The sequence below is a fragment of the Lacerta agilis genome, chromosome 2 (assembly GCF_009819535.1).
Source record: "Lacerta agilis isolate rLacAgi1 chromosome 2, rLacAgi1.pri, whole genome shotgun sequence".
In the NCBI taxonomy this organism is placed as follows: Eukaryota; Metazoa; Chordata; class Lepidosauria; order Squamata; family Lacertidae; genus Lacerta; species Lacerta agilis.
In genome coordinates, this window is record NC_046313.1 from 82005889 (window position 1) to 82024384 (window position 18496).

The window sequence follows — 18496 nt, forward strand, 5'->3', positions numbered from 1 at the left end:
GCACCTTAGAGACCAACAAAGTTTGTTCTTGGTATGAGCTTTCGTGTGCATGCACACTTCTTCAGATACCACGTGCTGAATGTTTTGCATCACCAGCCCACATTGCCTGATGGACCAAGACCATGTACCGTTTTGATGTTAAGTAACAGCGCTATGTAAAGAGCGTTCCTCACAGTTGCTTTTCACTCCTTAAAAATCTCTGTAGCTTCATTGTCTGAGGAAGGAGAGGGTGGCATAAGGCACATAATAAACTGATGGACAGACCAGGGAGACTGGTGGGTTGGTGAGAGAAAGAGGTCTCAGGGTGCCCAGAAAGTGTGGCTACTAATGAGGTGTAGATGCACAGTGTCACATCTGTTTGTTAATTAATTGACACTGTGGAAGCTTTCACAGTGAAAGCTTTGAACACTATAGAAAGGAAGAGATGCTATTTGATGTGTATTGGGAGCAGAAGGGAGTTTGTAAATGCAGGCAAGCAAGGAAGAACAGTTGAAAAGGAGAAGATGGTCTTTGTGGTTGAGGCACAAACCAACAGGTAGGTGTCAGGAGACCTTGGCTGAAGCATTTACTGGGTCTCTGATTTATTGTTTGATCCTGGGAAAATTAGTTCACCTCTGACTTCGTTTTTCCATTTCTAAAGTGGTGCATTAATTTCTAGCTTGGCATCTTATGCATGTATTGCTATGTCTGAGCTCCAGTAGCTCACTAGAGGATTGAGAGGATACGTTTGTTCATGTTTTGTAAAAGCAATTAAAGAGTTCTTTTTAAATGGTCAGCGCTTAGGAAGCTTGATGGATTAGGAGTATATTGCTCTGTGAATATATTTAAGTCATCAAGAAAACTAATGTGGCATTTTTGTTTACCTTTTCCTGCGGAGGTGCAGCTGCTGCTGTTGCTTGGGGCTAGAGAATCCATTTCTCTGAGATAGACTACAGAGCAGAGGATGACTTTGACATAGTAAATGAATGGGAAAACCAGCTAAGGTGACATTGGTTTCTTTCATTGCATGTGGTAGGAAGACTCTTGAGGTGGTGCTACACTAGCCAATGGCTGTAAATAAATGCAGCTTACCCATTCCCTTCTCTTTCACACTTGTGAAAGATTGTGCCATACCCTAACTTCATAATACATTCTCTGGCAGAAGGACATTGGGCTCTGTATCCCACCAAAATCACTTCCTTGACCAAGCTCACTGATAGCTATCGGGCTTCATTATCCTGCCTTCATTTTATCCATCAGAGCTTGTGAGGTTATTAAAACATCTAAATGTCTGCTTTCCTCTTTCCAATGGTTCAAGGTCAATATCAGCTGTTTGAAACAGTTACATATTTTTAAAAGGTGTTTTAAAGCACAGATTTAAAAATATGGGCAAGGCCACAAAATAACTACATCAACATCATTTTTGTGCTGATTCTCCTTGTCCTGCCCAGGGTGGGGAAAATACTTGATCTAAAGGAGGAATTTCAGCTACAGAGCAGAGGATGACTTTGACATAGTAAATGAATGGGAAAACCAGCTAAGGTGACATTGGTTTCTTTCATTGCATGTGGTAGGAAGACTCTTGAGGTGGTGCTACACTAGCCAATGGCTGTAAATAAATGCAGCTTACCCATTCCCTTCTCTTTCACACTTGTGAAAGATTGTGCCATACCCTAACTTCATAATACATTCTCTGGCAGAAGGACATTGGGCTCTGTATCCCACCAAAATCACTTCCTTGACCAAGCTCACTGATAGCTACCAAGCATAGATTAAATCTTTCTCTTCTGCAGAAATGAACCCTGAGAGACACCTGAAGTCCCTGGATACACCTTTCCCATGCTGCACCACAAGTGATGGTTTGGCTTTCAGTCTTGATTGCTCATATAGACTTTTCAGCACCTTCCTCTATCCCCAGAATTCCCAAGTACTCCACTAGAGTGCTTTAATCTGGTGGTGTACACATGCTAGAGCAATACATGGTCTGAATCAAAGTCTGTGGTTACAAAATATATGTTGCCGATATCTGCACTTGGTTTGGAGCCCAAAGAGGCAGCAAGTGCCATCCTGCCAATATCCATACTAATGGAAGGCAGTTCCTGGGCACCTGATCTCTGTAACAGCTGCACCAATGTTGAGGACACTATGATACTAGCAAATGGATAGGTAGATCCAATGACGTCTCCTTCACTGAATACCCTTTTGAAAAGTTCCAGAGCTGTGGGTGTACACACATGCATGTGTTCACACCGAGATGTATTTGCAAGTATTCATTAGAACGCATATTCGCATAGCCAGATACCTAGGCACACATTCCTAAAATAACTCCCACATTCATAGGCGCTATTACTCACCTGCCTGTATTGCGCGCACACACATGGACATACGCAGCCAGACTCCCACAACATAAAGGTTTCCAATATAGCTGATACACAGTGGCCCAATTGCTGGCAAATGCACAGTGTTATTGTGTGGGCCTTGAAAGCCCCTGTGCTTTATTCTCTGCAGACTGAATGGCAGCTGCGGGTAATAATGGCACAATATTTAAAAAGCCAACATTATAGGGGCATTTACAGCCCACTGAGAGAGCGAAATCTCAGTGTGGCTGAGCCGTGTGTCTAGTGATCCTTCATTCTTCCTGCTTGATAAGGAAATGACGGGCAGCTCTAGAGAAACGGCCACCGCAGCGCACATGAAAGGGGGAGCAAGTTGTCTGGACCAACGCCACAGTAAGTGGAGTGGGACAAATGAAAAAAGCTTTTTGAATCAAATAGCTGCCTTGTCCTCATTGTGTTGGGTAGGTTGCTTTGCAGGGAGGGTGGCACTGTTCTGATTATTTTCTTTGCAGACCAATGAAAAAGCAGAGACTTGCTTATTCCAATGCCGTCAGCCTTGATTGCTGTAATTCAAGGCCTCCTGCTGAGAGCCCCCAGTTAGTAACACCCTTGGCATAGTGGGTTTGGAAACCAAGGAGATCTATTCAAGGCCATCCATGAACTTGCCTTTACAAGCAGGTGGTGGGAACGGAGCTTCGGACTTTGCCAAATAGTGTAACATCCTTCTTCTCTTCCCTTCTCACAGTGACTTCTGGTACGTTTATAGAGATCGGTTGTAAATGCTCACTCACTCAATATTATGAACTCATCTGCAGCACTGACGTTCCCTGTGTCCTTTTTAGTCCCATTTTACAGATGGGAAGCTATGGCTAAGTGACTTATTTCCCAGTGAGTTCAAGGCAAAGCTTAGATTAATTCTAGCACTGTTGCACTTTGCTGCATCGCAAATGCCGAGTTTCCCATTGGATGCATTTGTAGGATTTGGATCCATTTTAGGTTCTTCTCAAGCTTTTCCTCTAAAACGCCTATCATAATGACATGAGGTATGATGGGAAGAGATCTCTTTGCAACTATAGATCTTCTTTGACGATCACTCGTAGCCGAGTAAGATTGTCTTCCATAAACACAGATTTTAACAATGAGCCCGTAAGTGACATACATGCACACACTTCAGAAGGGTATTTCAGTATCAGTTGTCAACACTACTATTGTGGTGTGATCCAAAGAGTGGGTAAGAATGCGGGAGAAAGCTGAGACTTCCAGCGATAGAAGCTAATTGACTTGAAGTAAGGGGGGGAGTTGCATTAGTTAACAAGGGTAATTTTTGCCTCATTTAATGATTAATGTACTCTTGAATTAACACAAAATTAGATCTTTCAAAACAATAAGTATTTTGAAGCCACATGCTTGCTTGCTTTATTCTTCAGCGTGGGAGTTAACATTCCCCATGTCATGTCACCAGACTGAATGGAAAACCGTCTGTGGAAGTTTCCATTCAGACACTCTGTTCCACTTTTAGTAGCAGCGAGCAGAAACACAAGATTCTGAATGCCTCATTTTGTTTAAGTTTGGGAGTGTAACTAGCACTATCATTAGTCTTTTAAAAAGAAGCAGGTATTTCCAGGTGCCTATTCTCCTTGATGAAGGCAGTAGTTATATAAGTTAATGTAGGTATTTAGGCACAGGAGTGGAAGATTGTTTAGATGAGAGGGGGGAAAGTCAGTGCATTCTGCCCTTGGCTGAGACTCATCGGGCTTCATTATCCTGCCTTCATTTTATCCATCAGAGCTTGTGAGGTTATTAAAATATCTAAATGTCTGCTTTCCTCTTTCCAATGGTTCAAGGTCAATATCAGCTGTTTGAAACAGTTACATATTTTTAAAAGGTGTTTTAAAGCACAGATTTAAAAATATGGGCAAGGCCACAAAATAACTACATCAACATCATTTTTGTGCTGATTCTCCTTGTCCTGCCCAGGGTGGGGAAAATACTTGATCTAAAGGAGGAATTTCAGCTCCTCCTAAACAGTCTAAATTTGCTTGCATTTTACTTCTGATACATTTTCCAGAGTGGGTGGGTGAACTGCATTTTTCATTTGTTCTCATTTAATCTTATCACTTGTTTTGATTGTCCCTATATCTTGCTCAAAGAAAAGTCTTCACCCACAAGTATGTAGTCAAGGACAGAAATGAAGCAGGCATATCTTGTCAGCTTGTGATATGAACACCAGACAACACAGCTCAAGATTAAACTGTGGGGCTTGAAGAGAAGGTTGCACTCCTGTATACTTGGAAATGAAATGTGATTTCTGCTGATCGCTTTTGTGTGGTGTTGATGCTGATGATGCCCAGTTGTACAAGCTGAATTTGATTTTGTTTTGCTTAATGCAAATCTGCCTATGCATATAATATTGGTCTGTTCACTCTTTCCAGTGCTCTTGCTCCCCATGTGTTGTGCGCCACCCCAATCTTTGAGCGGTGTAAGGTTCCAGGCACTTACCCAGGGTTCGGTTTCCTTGGAATGAGGGACAGCAGAGACTGTGATGTCTTTTAGGATATATGGTTACTTACACATGGAAAGTGTAATTTGTGAGTTTGGATCTCTCACACCAGAAATCAAGTGAAATCACACCAAAGTCACCTTTAGTCTGCTATCTTGATTCAGTTATCAACGAAGAACCTCCCCCCCCCCCAAAAAAAACCCACCTTGTGCTGAGTTTGGTGGTCAAACCTATGCAAAAAACTGAGTGAAACCACACCAAAGTCACATTTTAGTCAGCCATATCTCTTTTCATATAAAGGAAACGTTATTAATTTTTAAAATAAAGACAAAATGCAAACAACATCAAACATACTGATACAAAAGGGGGGAAAGGAAAACTACCAGGGATAGAAGGGAGGGGAAGGAGAGGGAAGATAAAACCCTACATTAATTCATGTGATGCATCTTAAAAAAACAACAACACACAATCCAAGGCATTGAGAAATCACTTCATTCTAATAGTCTAAAATATATCCCCTCCACAAGTTTAATTGAACCACTGGGGGGCCTATGTTCTGTTTCTCTTGTATTGACTTATTTCAAAAATTTACACCAAATAGCATAAAAATGATCTGATTTAGGTTCTCCCCTAGTTACCTGTCTTTGATGTGTGAGACATTCAATGAGAGCTACATCCCAGACTGTACCAAATCCAAAAATCAACCGAGGGAGATTAGCAAGATTTCCATTGACTGGCTATAGTCATTCAGCCATCTTGATTCAAAATATTAAATGGCATTCAAACGGTGACAGAGACCCCCCAGATCCCCCTAGACTACATATGTGAGTGCCAGAAACTCATTAGCAGGCCCAGTCACAATGACATTCCTCATCCAATTGTAATTTACCTGGGAAGGAAGATGAGCTTTCCCCTTCCCCCATCGTTAAGGCATTGTTCCAATGTGCACCACAGCCACATGGGATTGCACCATGGGGACATGGCTCCCATACTGCCAGAGAAAGCTCTTTGTCAGTAGTTTTAAGTTGTTAAATACTTTCTAGAAAACTGAGTGGGGAAATATTAAGCATTCTAGGTAAGCGGTGCTTTAGGAATGGCAGGGATGCAGAAAGGATGAATCGAAAACTGACTGTGGGGCCTGTTTTTTGGTAGAGACTTTCAATCAGTAGCATTGATATATTCCCAGCTGACAACTTCCTTGCCTCCCTTCCTTCTCTCTGCCTCTGGGGCTCTTGCTTCGGTATGACTTGGTTCCAAAGAAACAATACTTTTCCGGCAGATAACTGGACACCCAAGCAGTTGTGCTGGTATCTATCACAAACAGACATATGCTGCATAGTGAAGGAAATTACAAGAAGCAACTGGTACCATTTGTCAAAAAAAGGAGGAAGAAAAATCTTTCCAAGCCAGGTCCAGAAGATACAAATGCAGCACATTTATAAAAACTGTGGGTTGTTGTTTTTAAAGAAGTCTTTCTTTGTGTATTTTAAACTGTTCCAACTAAGCAACTAACCTCCAGTCTTGTTTCTAAAAGACTGTTCTTAGACTAATGGCTGCCAGTTTCTACCAAGTCATGCTTCTCTAATTAGTGGCTTGAAATCCAGGAAAAGAGGAGATGACTATGAGTGATTACTTAACTGCACGGTTCATCCAAGCAGTTGGGGAAGGTAATACACTACAAAACTAGGGATGCCTCCTGCTCTGGCAGGTGTACTCAGTGGGTCTGCCCAAGATGGTAGGGTCCAAGGAAGCGAAGACTGCACACACCAGATTGCCAGGCAATGGTAGGATAAGTCAAGCAGGCGAGGCCCCTCTTGTGCACGGTCAGGCATGAGTAATTGGTCGGAGTCCAAAACATGATCCAAGGGTAGCAGTTGAAGTTAACAACCCAGGGGTTGGCAATGGAGGCGAAGTGAGTAAGGGAGCTGTGTAGTTGCAGCAACTGGCAAGCTCAAAGTAAGGGCTGGCATAACCTGTTCTCCCAAGCCATACATAATCCCAGCTGCCGATGTTTAAGGATGATCTGAGAGGCCTTCCTCATAAGGAGTCTTTTGCTCAGTTGCATGGCAACTTTGGGTTCTTAGGCCCATACTTTGTTGTGGGTCAGCAGCCCAAGCTTGAGCCTTTCGCTCAAGTCAGCTTCTTGGCCAAGTAAGGATTTGAACCCTGGTCTGCCAGTTCTAGCCCAACACTCTAACCACTATGCAACACTACACCATAGTGTGCTCTCTATGCACAGTACGCTCTCAGGGGCCAGGGGACGGCTTAACCTATCCATTGACTGCCCCAGGGGCTCTTTGCCTTACACTTGGACTCAAACCCATCCCAGTGGTCCCTTAAAGCAGCCCTGGGGAGACTCTCCCTCCCTGGACTGGGCTGGTGACATGGACCCTACCTGCCCCCCAAGTCTTCAGTCAGTGGGAGGTCCAGTTCATCCTTCAAGGAGTCAGTGTCCAGGTCTAGGCTGGGCATGAGAGGATGGAATAACTGCAAGTGGAATAAGAGGTGTTAGTGCTGGGAAGAAGCTTGGGGGTCCTTGTATGTTTTGAGAAAACAGAGAACTGGTTATCTTGCTGTAGGTTTGGCACTGCATTCTCTCCCATTTGCTTAGCATTTTATTCAAGGCTGCCTCCCTGCCTCTCCCTCTCTTTCTGTCTCCATTATTATTTTTAGTTGTATTGCATATGATTGCACGTAAGTGGTTCGTTATTCACCACAGAAAAGAAATTTGCACCTGTATCGAGGAGTGAAAACTAGTTGTTCTCTGCAATGGCTAGGGTCTTTGTGAGAGGACTGTGTGATTATATTGTGGGTTGTGAATATGTTTCTTCCCATCTTCCTGCACTGTAGAAGCTGCTGCTTACTGTTCGTTTTCATTTAGATGGTTCTCTTCTTGCGTTAGGTGCTTTACAATCCTTCTTGTTCGTCCTTCATAGTAAGCCATTAAAATTGTCGTTTTGCACTTTGGTGTCAGATGCAGGGGCTGGCCTCCTGAACCTCTAGCCTGGCTCTGACTTAAACCCGTCGCTTCCTCCTTGTCTGTCATTGCTCTTTGGCATTAGAAGAAATTGCCTTATTCAGTAGGTGAAAACTGTGCCTACTTACTTTTAAGAGATATTGGGCATTTTTCAATCATGCCTGATTTGGAAAGTACGTGCAAATGTGATGATGATGATGGTGATGATGCGAGAAGGCCAATGAAAGAACTCCAGGAACAGCTTCAAAGTTCAAAAGTCTTCTTTCAAAGACGTATCCATGTCATAACTCACGTATCTCCAGACATTTGGTGTGACTTGCCGTAGTGCACCCGTATCTTTAAAAAGAAACTCTACATGTCAAAATCTTAATTGAGAGACATTTGTTTCAGAAGTGTAGCTTGTGAGTTTCTTCATAAAAAGAGGGTGTTTAATCTTAGCACTAAGCCAGTTTGTCATCTTGCTCACATCACAATCCTGACAGCATCAGTCTGCTGCAGTCCTGTTCTAGGCTGGCTCTGCTCTCTCAGGGCACGTCAGGCAGGAAGTTGGAGCACTGGCAGGCAGGGCCGTTTGACTCACGTTCCCTTTCTATTTTTATGCTGTTCTTCTGTGTTTGAGGTATGTCAGATTGGGTGGGGGAAATGTGTTTAAGCAGTTCAATTGCTAGGCCTGTGGAGCCGAATGAAGATTTCAACAGTGGCCTGATGTAGTTAAGTCCACTTAGAGAAAACATTTGTTCTGGTGGCTTTGCTTGTACAGTAAAAATAAGTTTCCTTCATAGAAGATGTAAATTCACCCAAAGGGCAGAGCCAGGGATTGCCATCTTGCTCATATTGACGGTCCTCTTTCTTGGGTACCGGTACCTACAGATGGATGATCTCTCTCAGATTCGCATTGCTTCCACATTTGCCGACACACTCCCTTTCTGCCAAGGAGGAGAGAGAGAGAGAGCAACATCAGCACCTGTAGGCACGAGATGAATACGGCTATCATACAAATAAAATTACTGGCTGCCGAATGGCAACAGCTTAATGAAAATGTGAACTGTTAAACAAATAAAGGCAGTCGAGCTCATAATACTTCTGGGTGAAATTTCACTATATCACGGAGCAGAAATAGAATTAGGAACATCTTCCAAGGATATTCCTCTTTGAGACAATCTCTTCCCCACCCCCCACCCGCGCTGCCAGAGCCAGTGCATTCACTAGATGAGTTTGAAGAGCAAAAATGGCTGGTCTTGCTTCAAGGTTCAGAAATTTAAATGAAGCAAGAGCCAAGAAACGAAACACGTGAGACTTTCAAAGACATTTACACAGAGACTAACTGAGCAGACTAGCAAATGTAACAGGGTAACTCAAATGTAATAGGGGAAGAGTTTTTAAAAGACTATTTAAAGTGATTCTAGTATTTTCTTCCACTGTTGCTACTATATAATGAATTCAGGACTTGGGATCTAGAATTTGTGGGGGCGGGAGGTCCCATTTCCATTTATTTTTACATGGGCCCCCTCACTTTCATGTAAATGAGGGCATGGAGGAAAAGGGGAAGCCAGCTCAAGACTGCTGCCTCTGCCCCTTGTAGCCCTGCTCCTACTCAGGAAGATGAGCAGGAGAAGGCCCTTGATATACAACATTCAGGTAGAGAGACACATTGCGTTCCCATCCACACAGAACCTTCTGGATATCGGCACACACCCCAGAGGGATTCATTATGGCAGGGGTAGGCAACCTAAGGCCCGTGGGCCAGATGCGGTCCAATCGCCTTCTCAATCCAGCCCATGGACGGTCTGGGAACCAGTGCGTTTTTACATGAGTAGAATGTGTCATTTTATTTAGAACACATCTCTGGGTTATTTGTGGGGCATCTTTTTTTCATTATTTTTTCAAAATATAGTCCGGCCCACCACATGGTCTGAGGGGCAGTGGACCGGCCCATGGCTGAAAAAGGTTGCTGGCCCCTGCATTATGGCCATCATTCTCTAAATTCTATTCCAGGTAGGCAGCGAGGATGAGTGCACTAAGCTTTGCTACCCTTCATTGGTTAAGGAAGCACTCCCCACTTCAGACAGTCGTCGTCCAACTTGTGGAACACTAATTGCAAGTCCCCACACTTATAAAACACCTGAAGAATGCTTCTAGGTCTTTGGAAGGCCACCATCTTCCACTCTCCATTTTCTGAAGCTGCAAACACCTGTGTGAACACAGAGAGAGGTGGCATGTGTAGCATTTTGCACACCCACTATTTCTGCTTGCCCTTTTATCTGTAACTTATTTTTGGTTAGGGTAAAGGGACCCCTGACCGTTAGGTCCAGTTGCGGACGACTCTGGGGTTGCAGCGCTCATCTCGCTTTCCTAGCCGAGGGAGCCGGCGTACAACTTCTGGGTCAGCATGACTAAGCCGCTTCTGGCGAACCAGAGCAGCACACGGAAACGGCGTTTACCTTCCCGCCGGAGCGGTACCTATTTATCTATTTGCACTTTTTGGGGTGCTTTCGAACTGCTAGGTTGGCAGGAGCTGGGACCGAGCAATGGGAGCTCACCCTGTCATGGGGATTCGAACTGCCAACCTTCTGGTTAGCAAGCCCTAGGCTCAGTGGTTTAGACCACAGCACCACCTGCATTTTGTATAAATTGGATTCTGTTGTGTTGCTGGTTGAATTTCTGTTGGTTTTCACTTTTGGAAAGGAAGGTATTCTTTCATTGTTGCTGCTAGCAGAGTTCTTAGTCATAAACACTACTAAAGCCCATTTTAATCCCCTTAAAACTAGAGTGGAATCTGTGCAGGTTTTCATTATTCCACTTTAGAAAACATCATGTACCAACTGGATTCCTTTATCCCTCCTGGGTTCCAGGAGGACTCGGAAAAGAGTGGAGGTTAATCCAGTTGCACCAGGAAGGTATAGTCAAAGTTTTCTCTTCTGCTTTATAAACTATTTCTATTCCAGTGAGCTAGGTGGTGGTGGTGTTTATATTGTGCATTTGTAGAAGAAGGCGGAATAAATAGTTAAGGCAATTTATTTATTGAGCATTCAGCCTGATTTGCTTGCACAAAGCTTACAGAGCTTAGATCCTGCCTTTATTGAATATTGATTCTGATTTGTTTGTAGGATGTTAATATGACAGTGAGCATTCATCCTGCACCCTGATTTGCTTGCAGGGTGTTTACATGTCATTTATGCATCCTACAGTTTTTATTGTGTTTCCTCTTTCCTTTCCAAACTACAGAAATTCCAAATTCTTTTTTTTTTTTTAAGTGTAGTAGTAATGGATGTTCTGGACCAGGGCCTTGCCTCAGTAATGGATCGGATGAGAGCCAATAAACTGAAGCTCCATCCAGATAAGACAGAGGCACTGTTAGTGGGTGGTTCCCTAGACCAGATAGGTAGAAGATTGCCTGCTCTCGAGGGGGTTACACACCCTCTTAAGGAGCAGGTACGTAGCTTGAGGGTACTCCTGGATACACTCCTGTCACTTGGGGCCCAGGTGGCCTTGGTGGCACTGAGTGCCTTCTGCCAGCTTCAGCTGGTGGTCTAGCTACTCCCCTGTCTGGACAAGGATAGTCTAACTTCTGTAATCTCTAGGTTATATTACTGCAGTGCATTATACGTGGGTCTGCCTCTGAAGACGATTCAGAAACCATCTTGTACATTTGATGCAAAATGCAATGGCCAGATTGCTCACTAGAACAAAATGGTTTGAGATTATAACACCAATCCTGGCACAGTTGCACTGGCTGCCAATGAGTTTCCAGGCCAAGTTCAAAGTGCTGGTGCTGACCTATAAAGCCTTACACAGCTCAGGACCTCAATACCTTAAGGACCTCCTCTCCTCATAAAAACTGACCTAGACCCTGTGTTTGTCATCTGAGACCCTTCTCTATGTCTCTCCTCTCAGAGAGATTCAGAGGGTGGCAACAAGTGAATGGGCCTTTTCAGTGGTGGCTCCATGCTTGTGGAATGCTTTCCCCGGATAGGCTCACCTGGCACCATCATTACATGTCTTTAGACACCAGGCAAAAGCCATAGGCACGGGTAAAGAGGAGTAAAGTGTGGGGGAGAAGACTGTTGTTATTATTAAGATTATTTTGTAGGTATGTCTGTAAGTATGCTTTTTACTATGTTTTTATCATTAATGCTTTGTAATGTGATTCTAATGTTGTACACCGCCCTGAGATCTTTTGATAAAAGGTAGTATATAAATTGAAATAGAAGGAGGAGGAGGAGGAGACAGCTTCGATGGGTAGTAGAGGCGGAGTTAAGATAGTGCCTGAGGCAGCAGCTTCAAGCAGACCTCTGATTTTTTAGCCCAGTTTTAACTGTTTTAAACGTTTTCATTGCAGCCTTTTTAGTTTTAATTGTAGTCTCCACCGTGTTGTTTACATTATCGGCCCACTTTATTGTTTTATTGCCTGGTTGTTGTGTGCTTGCCTGCTACTAACGATAACACCTTACCAACTGCAATCCTAAAACAGGGAGAGTGCTGGACGAGTCGTCGCTTTGCAGAGGGGGAGCACAGGATGATTCCACCGACCCCGGAGTCCTGTGCTGTTGGAGAGGAATTGCAGATCGACTGAAATCTAACCATAATAATACATTATTTGTTATACTAGCGAGGCTGAGCCCTTTAAACCACTTTAATTGCACAACCCAAGAGCTGGATTCAACTAACCTGCCATGCCAGCAGAAATCAGTGCAAGGGCTCCCACTAACGCAATGGGGCTTTTTGCCCCTCCTCCCACGGACCCCCATACCTCCCCCAAATCCACTCTGGAGGGTCAAGATAAGTCCCAGAACAGTGAACAGGAGGAGGAGAGGAGAAGATAATTCTGTGTGGCAAGCAGAAATGCTTGTGCTGACAGATCGGTGGGAAAAGTATGCCCTTGAATTCTTCCACTAAAGTTGTTTGCAACTGGTGTGGACAAGAGATTTCAGTGCCTATTCTTGTTTGGCTCTGGGCTCATGAGTTGACCTTGGGCTTTCATTACAATTGTAAAATAAAAACATTGATGTCCTACCACACAGGGTTGTGTAAGTAGTTTGTACATTGAAAATGCTAAAGTATCCCTTGCTGCTCTTTAAAAGTGGGAACAAATGGAACATGGATTTGTCAGAGAAACAGTTCCGCTGTTTTATTTTTTGTAAAAAATAAAAATAAAATGCACTGCTCAACATAGGTGAGATCTTCACGCTATTGTAGCTGGGGGTGGGGGTGGGGGGGCTTTCATTTAATGGTGAAAGCAAGATTAAATGCAATTAACATTAATTTAGCAAAAAACAGCCTTAGTATTGATGCCAATGTTAATTAGCAGTCATCTTCTCAGTGGTGACCCTTTGCAGAATTATGTTCATTCTTTTCTTCCCCAGTGCTTTCCAGCTTGCGTCCATAATAGAGGTTTTGTTCCTTACAATGAGTCATTGGAAGAGGCCACTTTGGGAGAGAACTGGGGTCCAGGCTTGGGTGTCTTTCTTTAACAGTTTTCCAGAATTGCGGAGGCTCGCAATTGGTGAAAAACACTTCCTATGAATGGGCTAATGATTTAGGCTCTCTCTGGGTGATAACGGTGATCAGAGCAATTGTCCCAGGTAAATCAATATGTTATAATGCATGAACAAACAGGTGAGGCTCAGAATAGCTAAAGATTAGCAGATGATGTGAATTCTGTAAAGTACAGGTGACAAGGAAGCGGTATTGCTCTAGTGTTTTTATGCCCCAGAGCAAGTGAAAGCAGTTGGGTGGAGAGACTCCCCTTTGTTAAGTCAAAGTGCATCCCGACTCATCTCTTATAACTGGTGGCCTCTATGCCATTTGGAACACAAAGAACCAATAGAACCAGCACCAGGTCCGGCTGGCGTTCTCCATCTAATTTGCTTGAGCTCCCATTTGTGGCTGGGTGTACTAGCTAGAGGTTGCCTTGTGCTGAAAAGTTACAGTAAGAGTGAAAGTCAGCTCCCAGACTTCAGAGCAATAGAATTGCATCTTTGCGTTGGGATGAGAGGGAGGTGGAAATCATTCTGTGGTGAACACGCACGCCATGTGCTGAAATAACAGCTATAAGGTATGTTGATTCTTTCACTTAAGAATGCCTCCGGGCGTCCAAATCACCACGACCTCAGGCAAAACAGCATTTGTGCATTTAGGGCAATCCATGCTTGACAAGACAAAGCCAAGACCTTTTGCATATTGCATGTCTGCTTGGATTCAGTTCTGTGATCCAAGTGATATTTTTTTTTAAAAAAAAAACTCTCTGGGCTGGTTCTTGGTCCCAAACTGCCTTGCGTACTTTTTTAAAAGTAAAAATTGGCTGAGGGAGCCTGTAATCTTAAGTAGAGGACCAGTGTGGTGAGGAAGGGTGTTTTCTAGCTAAAAATCACCCCAGAACTGCTTTTCCTTTGGGGGTAAAATGATTTGAAGAGCTGTATCTTTTTCACTTGTAGAGGGGAAAAGCAGCTGAGGGGCAATAGTGGGCAGAAAAAAAGGCCTGAAGGAAAATAATCAGGATCCCTCTCTGTTTCACCACAGACAGAGTGTTCAAGATTCTAGTTCCTGTGGCTGCTTTAATTTAATTTAATTTTTTTAATGTGTGAGTTAAGGTTACCAGATGTCCCCATTTCCCAGGGACAGTCCCCGGATTTACAAAACAGTCCCCATACAAAATCCATTGAAGTTGAAAAGTGTCCCCGGATTCATTGAAAAGAATCTGGTAACCTTAGTGTGAGTGGAATTTTGCACAGAACTGCACATTATGGATAGTTTAGCCCTCACTTGAGGTATTAAACATGTAGCCAGACTACATATCACTTCAAATTGGAGCCAGAGATTTAGACTATGGAGGACTCCTTCATAGAAAACCTCTCACAGCACATATGAAACTTGATACTAGAGAGAAGGCCACAGCCATACCGTTAATCAGAGGTCATCAGGAGATACTTGGTGCAGTGGTGGAATACTTTCCTGCTGGCTCCACTTTCTACCTCCACACCTACCATGGTGCCCACAGTCCATCAGAGTTGGGCCAAGCTACCGCTGTACAGTGTTGCTCTGGTGTCTCATGTCACTGGTATCTTTGAATAGAAGTGGGTTATCAGGAGTCTGCTCTGGCGGGCCCCCTGGCTTTGCTCTGCAGGTGACTGTAGAAAGCAAGACAGGGGAGACACACACCTTGGCATACCTCAGTTGTCCTCTTCAATAGACAAACTTACCCTTGTAGTTTAGGAGGAGCAGGAGATCGGGGTGGGTGTGTGCACGCTAATGCCTGGCTACGCCCCAGATCTATTTGGCAATTACCAGTGCAAACATGCACTTCTCTTTGGCCATTAATTTTGCTCTGGCAAGAACAAAGGTGCCCCTTCCAACAGTTGTTTCAGCTCTTGAGGATAGCTCTTACGAAATCCCCACTGGCACCTTGCAGTCTGGACTTAGGGTGGCTGTGTGAATTGGCTCGCAGTGCTCACTTTTACTCCCTATGACTGCCCTATCAATCCTGTGGCAGGAATTCTGTGTCATCATGCCTCTGGTTGTTTAGCATACCAGTCTCCTGTTTTAGTATCCCCTCCTGTCCCGTAGCCCCCCCTCCCTTATTCCTGCTTTGTCTCCTTTAATCCCTCCTCGCAGGAAGCCAGAGTCTTGACTTTCTTGTCCCCCAAAGCCCCATACTCCAATCTCTGCCTACTCTCCAGGGGATGCTGCAGAGTAGGTTGTGCCAACCCCAACTAGCTTCCCTCCTTGAGAAGAATAAGAAAACCCTTCCTTGCCTCCTATTCAAATATAAGCTTATATATTAATTCATTAAATAGCATTCCCTTTTTTGCGGGGGACATACCCTCCCAAGAAAACAGGGGTTATTCAGCTTACGATTAGCAGCTATCAAGGGGTACGGATTTTCTAATTGCTTGTGAGTGTGTCTGTTGGCTAGGAGAAGAAAGGTTAGCAGCACTGGAGAAGGAAAAGTAATTGTTCTACAGATCAAGTATAGCCTAGGGAAATTCTTCTTTAAAAAGTAGCATCAATCCTGCCCACTTAAGAGGCAAGTTGGCTCCATGGCCAGAGCCTCTTAAGCCCTTGACTGTTAAGGTAGCTGTTCGCCAGTCTTAATCATGGATTTTGTGGCTACTGTTTTTCATCAAAATGTAGGCAAGCATCTCTAGTTCACGCTGCTGTGCCATGAAATAGTCTTGTGCCAAGAGCAATCCTTAACCACTAGCATGTTTGGCCATGGTGCCATGAGGCTACCCTCCTGACAGCAGCATCACTACTGCTCATCTGAACAGTGTGGGGGGGGGGGTTGAAGGTGGGTATCACACAGTCCACAAATGCTGGAGAAATAGCAGAGGATTTGGCAGTGTTGTGACAAGTGGCATGTAGTCTTATTATACCCTTCTACATGTATAATGTGCCTAACCCTGGGACGATTTTACATAATTGAGTACTGCTGCTTTCAGAACAGCATTGAGTTGAAGGATTTGTGTGGAGGCTCTGCTGCTTAACGCATTTTAGTAGCAAGCAAGGGACAACAGTTGAAATTGTCACAATGGCCAGCTTGACAAGGTGTCCATTTGCATCTGTTCTGCACAGGAGAAATAGCAAAAAAGCAAATTACACCTTCCCCAATAAAGCTGCTGGAGAAATGGCCTACATTTTTCTTGATTGGTTTTTATTATTATTATATTACATTCCCAAGGCAGTTTACAAAATGAATATAAATTAAAATACAGAAACAAAAATAATATAAGCTAAAAGCCACAAAATCATAAAAGAGCATAAAACAGCAGAATTAAATTTGCTTCTAAAAAGCTTGGAATTTTTTAAAATGGTTTTTGACTGGCATGGAAGGACGATAAAGTAAGTGCCACAAAAGGGGAAGGGGACATGCTTGCACATGTAATGCTAATCTGGGGTTTAACATTATGTCTGAATTGTTGCCTCTTTCAGGGCAAAGCAGGTTGGGAATATTGTGTAACATAGTTCTTTGGAATCCTGGTAGGTTTTGTTATACTATTGAAGAAAGAGGTCTTCATTGCTGTTGAAATCAAGGAAATAAGTTGTTTGTGGGGTGGATTCTTGATCCCATCTTCTCAGGATTGGTGAAATCAAAGCAAAAAGTTTGGACAAAGTCTTCATGCCATGCAGCTGCAGTCAACCTCACTTCAGTAGACTTTGTAGTTTGTAGCAAGCCTTGAAATGAAAGCATTTCAGCTTCCAAGCAGTGCCGGTCTCATAACCTTCAGGAGCTCAACATGTATTTTTAGGGGGAGGGAAAGTAGCAATTATTCCTTCCATCCACAACATGTTGTGCTTAGAAGTAATTTTATCACGCTTCCATCAGGAGCAGCTTCTACTGATTGATAGGGCCATGAACTGAAGCTTTTGTACATGGAAACCTTTTGGGATATGAGCTACAGATTAGGAAGCCAGGGGCTGACCTTGTTTTCATTCATCTTTAGGGACTGGTACTTGTTGTCTGATAATTCTGTGATGGAGTTGTGGTTTGTTTGTTTTTCACTGAATTACATGTAAACTTCAACATATCTCATCACTAGATCCATGCAGGCAGTTTTTTAAGTCAGAAAAAAATTATTTGTTGAGATGTGCCAGTTGATATTCTTTTTGCCCGACATATCTAAATATACAAAAATCCCAATTGTTGTCACATATTTACAGAACAACATATTTTCTTAAAAGGAAAACCAACAGATTTTGAGATTGCTCTTCCATAATCTTTTTGCAAGTCATTTCTTGCTACATGGTTCACTCAGCAGCTGAATAAGTAATGATGCACCTCTTCTTCTTCTTCTTCATTTCTCTTTTTTCAGGAACTGTTGGTCCACTTCGATTAAAGCCCAGCTGCTGGCAAAGTGCAGAAAGCAGGGGACCACAGAAGCTCTTAGAAGCCCAGCATTCTTTTGGATTCATGCTGATGCAAATGAGTGCCTTCTGTCCATGGTGGTCCACAAAATCACCATGAATCCATATCCAGATGCCTGCATGTATCAGTCTTAATTGATGGATTTGGACTTGAGGGGGAAGGACCCTGTGTTTGGAGGAAAAGCTATGCTCTGCATAATGTATGTCGCCACCATCATTATCTCTCTTCCATCGAGAGAATAATTCCCATGAATAGATCTTGTTTCCGATGGGGGACATGAGTGATAAGTCTCCATTTTTTAATTTTTTTTTAATAATCCTGTTAAGTTTTTTGTTTCACTGTTACTCTGTATTTCATAAGATGTTGCCTTTGTCCTTCAGAGCAAGGAATCTAAGGAAATGCCAGAGCCTGCTTATATTGAGTTAATACTGACTCAAGCAGGTGTGATTGTGTGTTTGACACTAACAGAGACATTCCTGCCTTCCCCTCTCAAGCTTCCTCCTAAGAACAATAAAAATGTGTTTAATGGCCGCTGTGTGCTGTCAGTTGTTTTCTGATCCAAAAGTTTGAGATTAACCCCCTTCTCTTCCCTCCTTTCTGCTGCCCCGACTGTCAGACTTGACCGCCTTCCAGTCATTGTCGAGAACTGAAACTCTTCCAGACACTGTTGGTAAATTAAAAATCTCATTTGTTTCATACCAGGAGCTGGATGGATAGCTCTGGCTTAGTTGGAGAAGTGCAGACGTCCTGGCTGGAAGAGAGAGCTAGGTGTGGCAGGTAAAACAGCAGAAAGGCTCGACCCTGTTTCATGCAGCAGAACTTTGTACCCCTTGCAGCAACTT

The 18496-nt window shown here is 43.4% G+C and overlaps 1 protein-coding gene across 4 annotated transcripts in view; it reads left to right on the forward strand.

The window, feature by feature from the left end:
• Positions 1-18185, forward strand: part of CHCHD6 (coiled-coil-helix-coiled-coil-helix domain containing 6) — a 200780-nt gene extending 182595 nt beyond the window's left edge. For 3 of the 4 annotated variants that reach the window (XM_033141059.1, XM_033141060.1, XM_033141062.1), the window contains one exon: positions 17602-18185. In XM_033141059.1, the coding sequence (XP_032996950.1) occupies positions 17602-17788 (187 nt within the window). In that variant the 3' untranslated portion in view covers positions 17789-18185. The remainder of the gene's footprint in view (positions 1-17601) is intronic. The other variant, XM_033141061.1, reaches the window with a different exon arrangement.
• The last annotated feature ends 311 nt before the right edge of the window (positions 18186-18496 follow it).